Source organism: Sardina pilchardus, chromosome 1, assembly GCF_963854185.1.
Source record: "Sardina pilchardus chromosome 1, fSarPil1.1, whole genome shotgun sequence".
Classification (NCBI taxonomy): Eukaryota; Metazoa; Chordata; class Actinopteri; order Clupeiformes; family Clupeidae; genus Sardina; species Sardina pilchardus.
In genome coordinates, this window is record NC_084994.1 from 46,079,972 (window position 1) to 46,097,263 (window position 17,292).

Genomic DNA, 17,292 nt, shown 5'->3' on the forward strand with positions numbered 1-17,292 from the left:
ACATTAAACATATGACAAGCTTCAAAGTTGACATTTTAATCAATGCATTTATTTTTCATACAATATCAAACAAAGTAATAACAGTATATCAGAGAAAGCCTTAAATTATATATGAAAGTATCGACATCCAAACCGTGATTGCACCAATGCCCATCATCCCAAATCTGGTAAATATTTTAAGGATAATGATCAGTAAGAATAAACTTCTCCTTCATAAATGAGTAAACACACATCTCAGCAGCAATATTTGTGACCCCTTACGTGAGCTGAATAATAATCCCTATTTTCCCTGAGTTATTTATAAACATTATATTTTATATAAACATTAATATTTGACATTTACAACTTGAGTTCCACTCGGAGTACTTCCCAATCTGAATGTAAACACATTTTATTCAAATTAATGGTTAGAAGATCGATGGCTAAAATATGCGGGGAAGGGGGAGGTAGGGGATGCATTTTTAGAGGATGCTGGTAACATTGGGAGACCTGTCCTTGGGTCAGTCTTGCAGCGATTCAGGGCCTGCTTATAGTTGATCTTCTCCTGTGTGATGGGATCTGTCAGCTCCTTGGGGTGGTTGGCCTCTTCCTGAAGCTCTCTCACCATGGTGCTGTCTACCATTTTAGAGCCTGCGGCCTCTACGATGTCAACACGTCCCGTTCGGTTGGGGTTCACTAGCCCCCCCGTCAGGAACTGGGCCTCCATGTAGCGCATGGCAGTGTCCTTGGGCATCCATCCCTTCTGGACAGCCTCTCCAATAGAGAGACGTTCCCTGGTGATGGGGTCCTCGACTCCAGTGTAGGCTTTCTGAGCATTGAGCAACCGCTGCAACTGGCTTGCTTCAATGAGACCCAGGTCTGCGGCCTTGTGCACAGAGTATCTTTCCTTGTTGTTGACGTCCACAATGCCCCCCGTGGCAGCCTGTGCCTCCAACAGCTTCTGGGCCGTGGTGGTGTCAAGCATCCTGTGCTTCATGGCGCTGCGTATTGACAGGCATGAGTCAGTGTGGGTGTCATAAATGCCACTGATGGGGAAGTCTCCCTCGATGAGGGAGTCGGTTGAGGCGGATGAGAGCCTGCTTGAGGCTGACGAGATGGAAGAACGTTTTTTATCTCCAGCAACAAGGAGAGCAAACTCTGAGATGGGCATTTTACCTTTCTTGTATTCATTCAGCTGTTCTGGGGTAACTCTGCCATCCCTTAAAGCATCTTTGATGGGGTACTGTTTGCCGCTTTTACGGTCCTGCAGTACAGAAGTCTCACCATGGGGTGTATTGGTGGTGACCTCCTCCCAGTCACATTCCAGCTCTTGCAGCTGCAGGTACTGTTTACGATCAATCATACCTCTCCGGTAAGCATCATATGGTGACATGTCCGTCCCTGTGTCAGGGTCTAGGATGGTGATTTTGGTGGAGAGGTTGGTCTCTTTGGTGCGTGACTCTTTGTTATTTTCTTCCTTCTTCAAGCTTTTCTGAAGTTCCCTTATTGTGTTATCACGCTTGTGGATCTTGTCTTTCTCATCCAAGATGTCCCTCTCTATACGCTGAACGTCCGTCTCCATCTTGATGCTCTTTTGCCTGCTCTTTTGGTTCTTCTCACTCATCAGTCGGGACTGCTGCTGGAACGAGGTTTTGATGTCTCGTTTCTCGGATTCCAGGGCTTTCAGCTCATCCTCGAGTTTCTCCTTCTCTTTTTCTAAGGCATCCTTTTTGCGGATCAGATTATTCTCCTCTTGAGAATTGCTAGTGCCTCGATTTTTGAGGCGATCCAACTTGTCAGTCAGTTTTTTGGCCTCATCTTCCAGGTCTCGTCGGGCATTTGTCTCCTTTAGCACCTTTTCCCTCAAATTGGACCTCTCAGCCTCTACTGCTTGGTCTTTTTCTACACGAATGACCTCTTTGTAAACCGTCTTCTCTCCACCCTTCTGCCGCTTCAATGCATCAAGCCTTGTATTAAGTTGTCTTACATCTCTTTGAAGGCGTATGATGTCATTGTTCTCTTTGTCCAAATCTGTGCGGAGTCCATTGCTCATTTTCTCCAGTTTTGGATCCCTCTCCACCTTCATAACTTCCTCAATCTCGATGCACTCCTCGATAGGTGGCGGCGCTGTCTCCAGGTCATGGATGCGTTTCTTGGTTTCTTTCAGCTCTTCATCCACTTTGGCTTTCTTCTGATGTTCATCACTTGACCGGATGTTCCTCTCCTTCTCCTCCACTTTGGCCTTCAGCTGCTGTACCTCAAGCTCCATTTGCCTGCGGGATGTGACTTCCTTATCCAAGTTTTTGCCAAGTCTCTCGTGGTCCACGATCTGTCTTGGATCTTTCTGGAGACGCACAACCTCCTGTACCACGACCTTCTCCTCCGGCTGCTGTCTCTCTAGCTGAATGTACTTGTTCTGAAGATCAAAGACCATTTCCTCAGTTGTGCGCCGCTTCTGTTGCTCCTCACGATAGTCTCTCCGCAGGCGGTCTGCCTCCTTCTCCAAGAGTGGGTCATCTACATACTTCACCACTTCTTTGTTCAGAAGTTGAGTCTCCACCTTTGACTTCTCTGCTTTGATTTCATCTCTCTCCTTTGTTAGACGCTTTATCTTGTCTTGAATATCATCGTAAGTGTTTCGCTGAAGGGACAGCTGGTCCGTGAGCTTTTTAATCTCCTTGTCGTCCTCAGGGGTCCGTTCCTCTTTCACGACTTCTTGGGTGACCTCTTTAAACTCAACCTCAGGAGGCTGTGATTTCAGGTCCGCTAGGTCAGCCCCCACTGTTGTGATTTCATACTCAATATCCGAAATGCGTTTTTTGGTATCCTTCTGTTCCTTCTTCAGACGGGCTATTTCCTCCTCTGTCTGTGGTAAGACCCTAAAAACCTCGTTTGTCACCTCTTTAACTTCCACTTTTGGTTTTAACTCTCTCAGTTGATTCATGCGCTTTTGTAGCACAGAAACTTCAATTTGGAGACCGGTGTTTTCCTTTCTTTCAACTTCCAAGAGTGATTTTAGCTTCTCAGCCTCCTTCAAGGCTTCAGGATCCTGTTCAACTTTCTTCACCTCTTTGGTAACAATCTTAGGCTCTAAGGTTGGAATCAGTCTCTCCAGTGTATTGATCTGACTTTGTGTTTGAAAGATCTCATTGCCAATGGATCTGCCCCTTTCACTTTCATCTGCTATCTCATTCTCAAATGTTCGGACGGCCTTCAACATCCCTGGGTCCTGCTCCACTTTCACCACTTCCTTCTGCACCACCTTCTGTTTGATGTTTGGCTTCTTCTGCTCTAAAATGGTAAGCTCTGTCTGCAGCTTCGCTGCCTCTTTATCATGTAACCGGATTTCGTCCTTCAGCTTTTTTATCTCATCGTTTAATTTGGCTGCATCAACATCGAGTTGGGGATCTCTCTCATAATTGGTTACTTCTCTGGTAACCAGCTTGGGCTCTACATTCTTGATTTCATTTTCCAGTTTTGCGACTTTTGAGCCAGTGACCTCGATTTCACTCTGAATGCCTGTTCGCTTCAGAGCTTCCTCGTGAGCTTTGTTCTCTAGGTCTTCCAGGTCGGCCTCCATCTTGGGGTCACGGTAATACTCCAGCACTTCCTTCTCTTCAACACGCTCCACACCCCTGCGACTCTTCAGGGACAACAATCTGCTCTTGTAGGTCTTGAGGTCATTCTCAGCATGGGTACGTCTAGATGCCTCCTCATCCAGCTCTTTCTTCAGGCCGTCAGTCTCGTCCAGAGATTTCTGAAGGTTCTGCTGCTGTGCTTGCTGCTGCTGCACCATGGTGACCTTCTCTTCATTCTGATCAAATAATAAAAAACACACATACAAATTCATATAAAATTATTATTAATAATATGTACTTGAGATAGAAGTGTTAATGCTATGACGGTTCAACACTATTTGTGAAGTGAATTGCCAAAATGTAAACATGAAAGTCAGTAAAATGAAAAACAGCGCTTGAATGAGTGTTTATATGTGCACCTGTCCCATGATGTTTTTGGCCAAGCCAAGTTGGTTCAGGCGCTGGTCATTCTCTGCAGTAGCTACAGCATATCGGTTCACCAATTCTTTTTCCTGTGAGAGAGCAACAACATAGCATAAACATTAATTGGTTGAAACATATTTTCACAGTAAACTGGAAAAGAAATTGAATTGTAGCATAGTAATATCCTGATATAGTTTGAATCATAACCAAAACTCATTCACCAACAAATAACAAGGGTGCTTTCAAATAATGTGCTATTGCTGGTTAGCACTTCTGCTACATTTTCCAGGCCCATACAATGTGTAAATTACAGAGGTATTTACAATGTGGTTTGCATTTCACTGCGTACCTTTTTCTGCACACTGTCTGCAAGGGCTGAAGTGTTTGGCTTTTTGGCATCTGTAGGTCCATCCTTCAGTGTGCCATTGTATGTGTCACAGTTGATCTCATATTCCTGCAGAAGGCAGTAGGATTATTGTATGTGTCACAGTTAATCTCATATTCCTGCAGTGTCACAGTTAATCTCATATTCCTGCAGGAGAAGGGAGTATTGTGTGTGCTTGCACATTGACTTTGGTGTTCCATCTATTCTGTTCAGTCAGTTATTCCACCATACCATGGTACTACATAATGGAACTACACACTGTATATGACAGGCTCTTCAATCAAAATAAAAATAAAAAGTCAACACAAAGAATGGTCACCTATCTAGGGTCTTACATTGAGGGCATCTTGCAAGTCAGCAGAGAGGTCGATAACTCTGTCAATGTCATCCCCCTTACGCTTGATGTCCTCTACCACTCTCTGTGAAGAAAACATGTGGAGTTTTGGTTGGCATATTTTAGAAAGTTTTGTCTTAAATTGCTTCTCACTCAAGAAATGTTAGAGAAAACAGTTAAAGAATGAAGTAAACTTGCCTCCTGAGAAGCTTGCTTTGCATTGACTTCTGCCAAGTCATCACTGGGGCTGGCGGCATTATTGGGCAGGTTTTCAAGGAAGGTGTCAAGGGATTGAGAGACATTCTGGAAGTCTTGATTTTTAATGGCAGCACCTTGCAATAATTTCTCCCTAAACAGACCATCATAACCCATCAATGCCATTCATTAGACAAAATGGTAAAAACTGAACACAAGTAATCGAAAGAAACGTGAACACGACGAATAAGCACACAGCAGTGCCTTGACTTGTCACCTCTCTTCCAGCTGATTGGACAGGCGAGCGTAGCGGCCCTGGAGGCGGGTGGTGTCCGTCCTCTGGCGCCCGATGTCGGGGCAGTACTCCTGGTAGCCCTGCTGGAGGGAGCTGCACAGCTTCTCCGTGGCCTCCAGGTCCTGACTGAGCTTCTGCACCTCTGGCTGAGCCTTGGCCACATCTTTCTTCAGGTCCTGGGGCCAGAGGGAGGGGAGGAAGAAACAAATTGTGTTATGTTTTAAGAGACTAGCTGAACTTCAGACCAGCCTCTCTGAGAAGCAAATGACAGATGAAGAATCCATAGGGAATCCTTTCTGTTATTGACAATATGGAGATTAATATAGAATGAAAGATCACAAGGGTAGCTCTACCATTGCCACAGTATACTACTCTGCTGGAGCATGCACAAATTATTACCTGGACCTCCTGCAAGCGAGTCGGAATGGCGTTGGGCTTATCTGGAATAACTCCATCTTCACACAGCTCCTTCTCTAACCCAGACACGATACCATCCACTTTCTTGATCTGGTTCTCCAAATCCAGAGAGGCATTAGCCCTGTTTTTGACACAGAGCCAGACATTATTGTACAGTTTGAAAATGCTCAGCTCATTTATTACTTATTTTGATTGAAGTGGGGAACATACATTAAATAATGAAGTATGTATAATTATATATCTTGGACATATCTTACTTTTTTGTGTATAAGTCAGACAGGGCAGCAAGGCTGTCTTGTTTGTTTTTGGTTGCGTTCAGTTTCTCTGGAAGTGAAGACAAAGTTGGCCCATTGGCTTTTTGGGCCAGGAGGGGCTCTAACTCTTTCTGCGTAGCTGCTTTCTGTTGGTCCAAAGCCTTCAGTGCGTCGGCAGCTTTCTGTAAGGGAAATGTAGACATGTACGGAATGATCATCTGCCCATGGCTCTGAGTCTGAGCTGTGGATCTGTGCCAATGGTGATGCAAATGGTGATAAGGATAGGCCTCGTCGAAGGAACTAATCACAGAACGGGGGGGACAGCAATGTAGACAATGTCTATGTAGCACTGCGACACACTTACAAGCTTGTATTTTGGTTAAGAACACACCTATCCCTACTGAAAAATGTCAAGCTCATTTATCAAATATAAATATGTCTGGACCTCATCTCAATCGACTGACTCTGTTGATTAAGTGGACAGTGTTTAAGAGCAACAGCTTTTCCCTGCCTTCAAGATATACCATAACCTGCAAACAGTCAAAAGATTACTGACATATTCTGATGTACTCAAAAAGTCACACCTGAACTTGTCAAGCCGTACAAAATGGAGACATTGTCAATGCATGCCCGGATTGAACAATGTTGCAACCACATATACCACATACCAGAATGCAACCACATAACCACATACCAGAATGACCCATGCAGTTTCATACATTTTTGTTGTCCTTGAAGTGCTAACCGTGACCTTGCATAGAAGTGTTAGCTAACTTTATAACCCGGGCGAGGCTAGATCTCACAGTTTCATGTCAGTGCTACATTGTTATGTACTGTAAGTGATCAAACTAGGACACTTGTTGTGAGTCCAACTCACCTCCTGCTCCTTCAGCCTATTAGCAAGGTCATTAGCAGCGTCAGTGCGGTCTAGAGGAGTTCTAAGACGGCTTAGGACGTCCTCTTCAGCTAGGGCCAGGTCTTTATCCAGCTCGTTGAGAGCTCCAGCCAGCTCCAGGGCCTTGGGGTTCTCTGGGGCGGCAGACACAGGAGCTGAAGAGAAGAGGAGTGTTACGTGGATTGTCATGGCATCATGCTTCAGAACTACAAGATGGCAGTGCTTTAGGGGCTTGCAGGACATTTTTATTTAAGAAGATTTAAGTGTGTCAAAGTCTTGTGGAGGTTCAGGCGTTACCTGCTCTCTGGGACTTTGAGGCGCTAGGGGCATTGTTCTTCAGGGACGCCTCCAAAGCGGCTCTCCTCTTTTTCAAATCTGCCAGCTCACCCCCAAGCCTACAAAGACAAACAATATCGAATTACATTTGACAATATATATTAATAAACCATAAGTAAGCCATACACTGATATTCCAAGCCGGAGATCTAGTTTGATCAATTTGATTTGATACATTCAGAAATTTGATTTGTGATATATTAATGTGCCATTCAAACTAGCAACAAGTTCGTTTTAATATCAACTGAGTTCCTTACAAGTCCACTTTATCGATGGCGTCTGTGTCTGGTGGGGGGATGAGGAAGCAGACTCCTGGGAAGCTTTTGGTGACTCCATCGTTGGACACCACCTCCCAGTTCTCATTGTCAGAGTTGGACTTCAGAGTGAAGATGTCCCCACGGTCCAGCGTGGCCTACCATTTTGAACGAGACATAAACGTTTTGAATGAGAATTCAATCTCCTGGAGAACCACATGCAGTCCAAAGACGCTGTTCTGCTAATATTCGAAAGAAATTATTTTTTATAAAATATAGAGTATCTGGGTAATAACATCATAAGGGAAAAACAATCAAGACCAAAGGCTCTTCGGCCAGGTGAAGGTCAACTGTTACCTTGGGCGTGCTCCAGTCGCACAGCGCTTCGATGGCCTTGGAGCGGCTGGGGTTGGAGCGGCGCAGTTTGAGTGGAGCGATGCTCGTGCTCCTCTTCCTGAGGTCGGCCAACTTCTGCTCACCGCGCTGCACTGCCCTCTCCTCTGCCTGAAGGGGCCGGTGAACATTTTCAGATTATAATCTTTCACTCAAGCCTAATTTCATCAGTGGTTCATTGCTCTGTAAATATCCCTGTAGCCTAATCTAGTTACAATATCAGAGGAAAGGGTAAAATGTGTGTTTTATCACACAGCATGCTCTGAGAAACTGAATAGTGGGGGAATAGAAGGAAATTGGTGGTTCAGATAACTGTCTGTAAGCACTGACCTGGAGCTGGAGTAAGATCTCAGGGTTGGTCTTGCCACTGAGGGCTTTGGGGTCCAGGGTGGAGCCAAGTCTGGTTAGAGACTCTGACAAGGTATCTGCATCAAGCTGATACTAAACACAAGCAACGCAGAACAAATGTAAGTGGCATTCTACACATGTTATGGAGACATACACACATGCATTAAAAATGAATTCACTTATATCATCATATCTTGCATTTTACAAGTTACATGGAAATAAAATGTATGATATTGATGCATAATATTGAATCTCCATTTATGTTGGATCGCCATTTAATTGTTTGCATGAGTATGACTTATTCCTGTCGTTTCAAATCACCTTCTTGTATTCCTCCACATTCTCCAGATGCACCTCTTGGCAGATGCACAGGTTGAGGAATTCCTGCCACTTGTTTCGCAGTTCATCCCTCTCGGCCTGAGGCACACATACAGACAACATTTTGTGAGCATTTACGCTGATGATCTCATTCTCCCTGGTTTCAAAAACGAAGGAGAGAACCAGCAGTAAAATCTCTCAGTAAGACCTTCATTTATCAGTGACCAGAGGTGGAAAAATCCAGTTTCAGAAAGTAAAAGTCCTACCACATTATCTGTGCCAACCATTCATTTAAACCAGCTGATTCTAATTAGCACAACTCTTCAGCTAGGTATAGCAGCTAACTGATGAGATCACCTGTTCTAAGTGCACAGGTAAGAACCAATACATGATTGAACCTTTACTCTCTGAAGCTGGAGTTTTTCCACCTCTGTCAGTGACAGAGATACTCCCATATGGGGGTAAACATGCATCAAGTTCCCATATGGGAGTAAACATGCATCTAGTTCCCCATGTGTAAGTGATCTCTCACAAAGTGGCTGAAGGAGCACTGCTTTGTTTTGTGTGAGACCAGAGCGTTCCTCACCTCCACTATGGAGCTGGCAGGGTGCTTCAGCTCGACGAGCCGGTCCCCATCGTCCTGCAGACGATTCACCTCAGCTTCGTGGGAGAGCAAGCTGTTGTTCTTGAAGTTCTGGTGAGACAAACAAAAACTGTCATTAACAGGCCTCTGTCTACAGGTTTGTGTATTCAATTCAGGTTTAAACAGTTGCCAGTCTAACTGCAGTCTGTTTCAAAGAAGAAAACACCATAATGAACAATGGCACCAAGTGGTCAACCCACATACTGTATGTTATGGTGCAATATATGGCAAGCAGTATATTGAAATATATGGCAGGCGGTATATTTGGTATAAACTGGTTTTAATGAGGAAAATAAACAGAGTCCATGTGTACAGTAGCTTCCTGACCTCGTATTCCCTGCGGACGTCTGGTGGGTCCACCATGCGGTCACTCCAGTCCTGATTGAGGATCTTGTCCAGCTCCTCGCCCAGGTACTTCTTCTCCTTCTTGCAGCCATGCATGTAGTCGTACAGGCTGCTCAGGTAATGCCGTCGCCATTTGGAGTTGTCCTTTGGAGACACATGAGACCATTTTCATCTGCTCATTTCCCCACACATACTACCATGCTCCACCAGATGGGGAGCTTTCCATTACTGACAAGATTGACATATTTCTAAGAAGCTCCTGGTCATGAAGTAGTAAATGAACTTACCAGCAGATTGGTGTACTGCTTCTTGATATCATTGTATTCCTCCTGAAATACAGAAGAGACACCCAGTTAGGTGATCACAATGGAAGGAGGTTGAAGTACAATAACTGCTCATATGCTATTGATTTCTACAAAGCACTGTAATAATTCAGTAAGCAAACATAATGACAAAAGCAGCCCTTTACCTTGGAGCTGGTGGTCCCCGGGCTCATCTGGGAATTGTAGGCCTCTATTTCTTTATGCAGGATGTTATGAGCTGCGATCTGTTTCTCCACATCAGTTAAGGTGGGTCCATACTCCTCCGTGTTAACCTGCCTCTGTCGGACACAACACACAGACAACCTTCACATTAATTTAAATTTTTTTTTTAGCAAATCTGGGTCAATTTAAAGATTAGGTCAGACTGTGCTTACAGGTACTTTTGAGTGCGCTGGGTAGGATTTCAATTTATTATTACCCAACCCGGCGTGGTCTCAGGTGTCAAATGTAGCCCTAGTTTTGGCTCAGTTGGAAACAATGGGCAGCTCTTTGATGTACAGTCGGGAGATGTCTTCACACGTGTATGTGTGTGTTTACCTGTTTCTCGTTGAGCACCGGGGCCCAGTTAATCCTGGGTACCAGCTCCACGTCATTTACAGGGTCGTACACGTCCTGATGAATGGAACAATCCTTCAGCCAGCGATCATGCAGGCGCAGGACACTGAGGGATTAAACGACAACATTAGTCAAAATTAGTCCTCAATATTTAAAAAACATTTATGGAATTACCATTTGTAGGGAATCAGCACGTTCATTATATTGTACAGTATATTTTGCACTGCAGAAAATAAGATCTAACCAAGAGTTATTAATCTTATATTAAGATTAAAAAAAAATGTTTTTAGTATAAAGATACTTGCCTAGCTCTCTCTCTATCTCAAGATCATTTTGACTTAATTTAATAAGAGGCATCTTATCAAGACAAATTTGCTGTACATGCTGGCCACCAAATTTGCTTGATTTCTTGACGAGACCTCTTCAAATGAGTCAAACTCTTATTGAATTGAATTAAGTCGAATGATTTTACTAGAAGGCAATACTTACTAGGTAAGTCTCTTTATACTAAAAACAATACCAAATAGATTTGTATAATATGAGTGTGTAGCCTAACACAGTATACACTAAAGAACCATGATCCACATACTCATTATCAATCTCGCCTGCCTGTGGGTGACCCAGCTTCTTAGCTTTGTCCACGTCCAGGAAAAGATCTTTCAGGAGCCCCTCGGCCTCCCCTAAACAGTCAGCCACTTCCTTCTGGTGCTTGAATGGCAGTTCTTTGTTTTTACTGTCATTATCCTGAGAGAGAGAGAGAGAGAGAGAGAGTGATAGAGAGTTATAGATCTGTTTTTGTACATGTTGTTGTTGTGAGTGTATGCTCATGTTTGTATTGTGCAGAATATTCAATATATTCAAAAAAATCTGCAGGCTAAATACATATACCTGATATAGGTATATGTACCTGAATTATTCAGTGCAGCATTGCTGTGCTGGCTGATTTTACTGAAATAGGTAAGTGTGTATTTGTGTGTTCTGAATTTCAGCAATGGATACGTTTCACACACAGTGAAACACATGTCCCCTGTGGGTGTTGGTGTACGTATGTCAGTGTGCAGGTGTGTGTGTGTGAGTGTGTGTGTGCAGGTGTGTGTGTGTGTGTGTGTGTGTGTGTGTGTGTGTGTGTGAGTGCATGTGTGTGTGCACAGCCTTGTCTCTTACCAGGACCATTAGATCCTCTGCGCGCAGCACATCTTTCTCCACCTGGTCGGCATTCTTTTGCATACGCGCCACCAGCAAGGCCAAGTTGGAGACCTGCTGCCTGTGAGGGAGGAGGAGGTCAGAGGTCAAGGTCAGAGCTTCAGCGCTAACACTCCAAAGCCGCCAGGTCAGGGTTCAGCGACAAGTACACAAGTACCACTGAAGTACTATTTGTTAAAACATCACCTGTAGCGGTGAGTGTTATGTGAGCTGTTGTTCTTTGGACATGGAGTACGGCAAGCAGGAATGTCAACACTGTGTCACTGCCACCAGAACTATGCTAGGAGTCCATTCATGAGGAAGGACCTTGGTGCGAACTGGAGGCATAATTATAGGCTTGGAAGGTGTAGTATAAGAGTGAGTGAAATTATCTTACGCAATAGTTAGTGGTTATTTAGTTGTGTGTCAGATGGTAAAGAGCACATACTCACTGCATACTAAAGTCTTGTTGATATACACTGTGCATGTGTACACAAGTATGAAGTACAGTATAATGTATACTACCCTCTACTCTATCAATCTAGTCTTGTTTGAAGATTTCAGGACGACATTTAGACTATGGAGGGGTTAGATATTCATCAGTTCCCTGATAGGTGTTACCTTGGACATGACGAGATTGACTCCGTCCTCCCTCTACAACATTCCCCACATGCTTTATGCTCCGTAAAACCACATGCCTGCCATTCCCATACTCAGACTGTGCATTGTTCTCTCTCTCTCTCTCTCTCTCTCTCTCATACACACACACACACACTTCTTCATTTTTTGTAACCGGTGTCGAAATCTTGTCGCTCGTTTGAAAACCATGCATATCTGTTCCCCTCCCTGCCTCAACAAAGACTGAAAGGAATTTGTGCTGACATGATAGTCGACTCTCCCTCTCTCACTCTCCCTCTCTCTCTCTCTCACACACACACACACACACACAAACACACACACACACACAACCACCACCTATGCTATGCACCTCTTTTCATCAGTGGAAGAGATCTACATGGGTTTTCTTTATCTTTAATACACCTGCACTGACAAGACACATTGTACTCCCAGACAAAGATGTCGTCTCATATCATACCATCACAGATAATCTATTATCCCGATCTCTCTGACACTGTTCATGCGATGCTCATTCTCCTCTATAGCTACCTGAGTAGGCTACACCAAATCCCTACTTAGAACATTGTATATAAAACAATACATAAAGACAAAGTTAATTTAGTAGTTGTCTACGTTTGGAGAAAAATAGCAAGAGTTATCTGTAAAAGTCAGGAATGTCAGTATGGAGTACAGTTGCTTTCCCTCTGGTCAGAGACTGCATTCTGTTAGTCATACCAAAGTCTATTCCCAGATACCTCTGGCAAAGACGTGGGTACACACCCAAATCTGATAGGATGGGTGAAATTATATCCTGTTAATGACCACAATTGTTGATGTAGGGCTGTTTACACACATATTACAATTCAATAAGAAATGCTTTATTTCCAATACTGGACCAACACCTCAGCATAGATACAAGACCTCACAGAAACACAACATTAGTGAACAAAGCCTGACAAGCTCATGTAAGGGATTAGGTCAAATCCAGTCCTATTAATGACCCTTCAAATGACCCATCAAACAAATCTTAAATGAATCCCTGATTGCAAACATTGAATACGACTCTTCTATACACTACAAAAGTCCCTGGAGGAGATCCAGTTATGTAAAAAGAACAGGTTTGCCTCCACCTCCATGGGCCACCTCAGCAGAACACTCTGCTGATCTCACTGCAAGATAAGCGTGGGTGTCACACGTTGGTGGCGGTGCCCTAACACCTGTGGAGACCGGCCCCCAGGGGCCTCAGCGGGCGTGGTGGAGGGAGACGGAGAGGAGAAGGGGCCCTAATCAGCCTCTTCCATCTGGCCCACGCTTATGGGAGACCATTCTCCTACATGGTGTCCTTTTAGCACCGGCCCCATGGTGCTTTTTCTCCCCCAGAGTTCCACTTTAGGAGAACCTTCTCAGGGAGATGGAGAATGCGTGTGCTGCGCCCCAGATCATTTGTATGGTAGGAGCAGGCTTCACTCAGTCTCTCTTATGTTTCTTTTTGAGAGTGCTTGGCCAAATGTAGGCCTATATGCTTACTCAGAAAAAGGAAAAAGGCCGCACTTTGCATACAAACGTGTTTTATTGCACAGGCGCATTTCGGCTTAGCGCCTTCCTCAGTGTGCTGCGCCCGTGTCAGATAGAGGAGAGGTGGATTTCTTTTTTTTTCTTTTGCTAACATTAGCATAGCGGAGCTCAGAGCTTTGCTCCTGCACCTGTAGAAGAGGTTCCACCGTCTGTATCAGCTTGATCAGCTGTTCCCTCCACAGGCATGCTGTGATCTTACAACCAGCAGCAGGCGGCTTTGCTGGCCTCCTTTCAATCTGTCGTCATATCACTCCATACTCTGCCTTTTAGCCCTAGGTTCCAGTTCGTCTTTTAAAGATGACGCTGATAACACGCCAGCTACACAAGGCTGTGCCAGTGGAATCCAAAACCACATGTTTTGCATCCATTTTTGGATTGAAATGTGATGTTGAGATGAGACCTGCGGTCCACACCCATGATGTGATGGCATGATAGGACTCCCAATCTTGATTATTCCCTCTGGGCCACTTACAGCCCTTGTTGCCGGGCAAAAGTCGTTCTGCCTAATGCTCCACCTCCTCTCCTTCTGTTTCAGAAGCCATTCTGCCTAATTAATGGTACACCTCTTACAACTGAGTAATTTCTCCACCTCCACCTGCTCCTGTATTTCTGGCTTCACCTGATGGCTCACACCCTGGATTAAGACTTCCGTAAGTCAGCTCTGTCGGACCAAGGGTAAAAAAAAACCCAGCAGTCACGTCAGTCAAACCAACGCCACCATGGGCGTTGTCACACGCCGGTGATGTACAGTAGAGATGATCCCATGTTTTTTGGACATCTCAATGAAAGACTTGGTTGTGACTGATGTCACATCCCATCATAGATTCATTACTTAGGCATACTCTCAGGCCAGAGGAAATGAAGATTTTGTGCACCACCTTTTAGATAATAAACTCAGATACTCATGACATCACTGATTCTTCTGAAGCTGTTTTTTGAGGTATCAACGGGGGAACCAGAGCTCCTAAAAGCCCGAGCCAGAATCTTCTAAACTGAACATTAAAACTTCAGTGTCAGGTAAAATACACACAGAGAGATTATGGTTGTCAGGGCATAAGCATATGCAGTTCATTCTAAGCTCAAGTTCATGAGGCTTACTATGAGCGTACATATTTGGAGAACACCACTTGTGTGCTTTCCTTTGAAGAACTCACGAAGCTACTCCGTGCATGGCTTATTGTTCACATGTCCCTAAGCTCCAAACAAACAATCAGGGTCAGAAGTCACCCTCACATCTGCTTAGCCCGTGTACCCTTAACCAATATTTACTAAGCAAAGCCAGCGCAGCACATACCCAAATACCAACAATGTTAAGGTAGGCCGAGGAAAAATATTGACAGAATACTTTCAGTCCTGGTTACATAACCAAAGGTATGGACTATTTGAGAATATCAAGCTGTTCACTGAGTGGAAACACAGTCTCTTGAAATGAAGCCATTTGACACAGATTTCAGCCCAGGAGGGTGGAGGTTTCGATCAAATTCATGGGACCGATCCCACCCAGTCCCTGAGACCCCTTCCTGAGACATCTCAGATAAATGAGCATAACAGCTCCAAACAAAACAAAACAAAAAAACACTAGTCAACTGTAACACCAAACAGACCTCAGGTCAGCTTACTGAGACTGGTGGAAAGTCAACACCACTTACTTGGACTTGCTGGAGCTCGAGCTCTTCAGGCTATCGGTCTTGGAGCCTTTGACCGTGTCCTTCTTCTTAAACATCCTGGATGTCTGTGAGAGTCAGGAGCCTCCTGCTCAAAGCTGAGTTGGGTTGAGTTGAGTTGAGCTGTGTTGTGTTGTGTTGTGTTGTGGTGGGTCTATGGGTGCTGCGCTGTATTCCGTGCCTGTGGGCCTGTGGGCTGTCTTGCGTCTCTCCGCGTCTGCTGTCGCGCACCCACACCTTCCCTCTCTTGTCCCCCCTTGCCGGTGAACGTCAGAGCCGTCCTCGAACGTAGAAACTGGTTTGTCACAAGTCTCCGCCCTGGTTGGGTCACCACCCAGACTCTTCTATCTTGTTCCTCAGGACCGGCCAGACCTGTTCCCAGGGCTCTCATTCTTCCCTGTCTTCACACACAAAACACACACACACACACACACACACACACACGCACACGACACAGAAGTCTTCCCTTCCCTGTCCCCTCCTCTGTTTCTGTTGTTCATCCAGTAGGAGTGTTCATCCCTTCCTCTACTCCCATTTCTAACAATGGTTGCCTAGGAGACCAATACTAATGCATACTGATAATAATAATAATAATAATAATAATAATAATAAAATGATGTATATAGCACTTTTATAGCACAGGGCACAAAATGCTTTATAGACAAACAAGCAGAACAAACAGTAATAATACTAATAACAAAAATAATAAAAAAAAGTGTAAACTTCCAAAGAGATAGGCTAGTTAAACTATACGCTAAAACTAACGTTATACTAACGTGTCTTAGACCAGATTTAACAAACTGCCACTGATGGAGCAGATTTAATTTTGTACGGGAGGCTGAGCTTGGGTTCTCTAAAAGCAAACGATCGGTCATCCCTAATTGAAACTTCCTGGAACAGTTAAAAGGCCCAGGTTGGTGGATCTGAAGGAACTACCTGGACAACAGGTAGTGGTTATTTAATGTATTTAATAATAATGTATATAGTCAGGTGTCAGTCCATGTAATGACTTATAGGTCATTAGGAGGACTTTAAGGTCTATGCTAAAACTCATAGGTGAATAAAGTCATCACTAAAGAAGCAAGAGAAGTTGGTTTATCATCTGAACAGCAAAAAGACCAATTTAGTAGGCCTGACAGAAACAATCGGGGGAAGTCTCACATCTTAAATGTGAAGTCAGCATCTGCTGTGAATACACTTGAGTAAGTCCATGGGTGAAGGAGGGCGACCTTGATGTTTACAACACTGTGAAAGTCGGAGAGGTGAGGAGAGCTTAGTCAAATTTGAGCACTTCAAACGGAAGTGTAATTGGTCATTTAGCTGAGAAGAATGCGTCCGAGCTGGACCTTCATGGACTCACTTAACCCACTTGCCCCAGGCAGGGGAGACTCCCAACAGGTAATTCAACCCTCAACAAAGTGCTCTTACTTCAGAACGAGAGAACATGTTGCAATACAGTTCATGACTGGGATCTCTGATACATTAAAACAGACACAGTCAGAGGGCTGGAACTCGCAGGAGAGGTGGCAGGCGGGAATGGAATGAAGCCGGGCCACTCTCCGTACAGGCTGCTGGGCTGGGGTAGAACGCCCACATTTCTGGAGGATTCCATCACAGAGGTTGGGTGCATCCGGAAACACACTGCCATTCCTGACTGATTGTGCGTACGGTCGACCTTGTCACCTCTAACCATATTTAGTGTTCAAACTGTGAATGGACAAAATTGTCTCTGCTATTGCCATCATCTCTATACTCAGGGAAAATCTCCTCAAATGGCCTCTCCCAATCACAGTTTTAAAGTATTTTAGCACAAATGGTTTATACAATCTACAATCTTCAGTGGAAGATGTGAAAATATCACAAAGTCATTACAACATTACTACAAATTAAAGTGAATCTATACCCGTTCATCACATCATTCCAAGCAGAAAAATCATTAGCTCGGAATACAGTAGATAAATAATCAGCAGATAATTGTCTGTCT

General features: G+C 44.3%; 1 protein-coding gene across 1 annotated transcript; it reads right to left on the reverse strand.

Annotated features, from left to right (window-relative positions):
- Window positions 1-27: 27 nt before the first annotated feature.
- evpla (envoplakin a) lies at window positions 28-15,555 on the reverse strand. The gene is made up of 22 exons (XM_062546354.1): window positions 15,294-15,555; window positions 11,434-11,533; window positions 10,859-11,013; window positions 10,252-10,375; window positions 9,861-9,992; window positions 9,679-9,720; window positions 9,374-9,535; window positions 8,990-9,097; window positions 8,407-8,502; window positions 8,068-8,178; window positions 7,702-7,848; window positions 7,348-7,502; window positions 7,053-7,150; window positions 6,738-6,910; window positions 5,864-6,042; window positions 5,589-5,727; window positions 5,172-5,365; window positions 4,898-5,048; window positions 4,701-4,784; window positions 4,330-4,434; window positions 3,977-4,069; window positions 28-3,793 (listed from the first exon to the last, which is right to left on the reverse strand). Exons 1-22 carry the CDS (start codon window positions 15,365-15,367, stop codon window positions 401-403), a joined length of 6,015 nt encoding a protein of 2,004 aa, XP_062402338.1. The 5' UTR covers window positions 15,368-15,555; the 3' UTR covers window positions 28-400.
- Window positions 15,556-17,292: the final 1,737 nt, after the last annotated feature.

Bases quoted from the DNA above. Each gene is read 5' to 3' on its own strand.
- evpla (XM_062546354.1), bottom strand. From the start codon at position 15,367: ATGTTTAAGAAGAAGGACACGGTCAAAGGCTCCAAGACCGATAGCCTG. The intron at 11,014-11,433 runs GTAAGAGACAAG...TCTCTCTCTCAG, and splicing joins CAGAGGATCTAATGGTCCTG to GATAATGACAGTAAAAACAA. The intron at 7,849-8,067 runs GTCAGTGCTTAC...CGGCCCCTTCAG, and splicing joins AGATCTTACTCCAGCTCCAG to GCAGAGGAGAGGGCAGTGCA.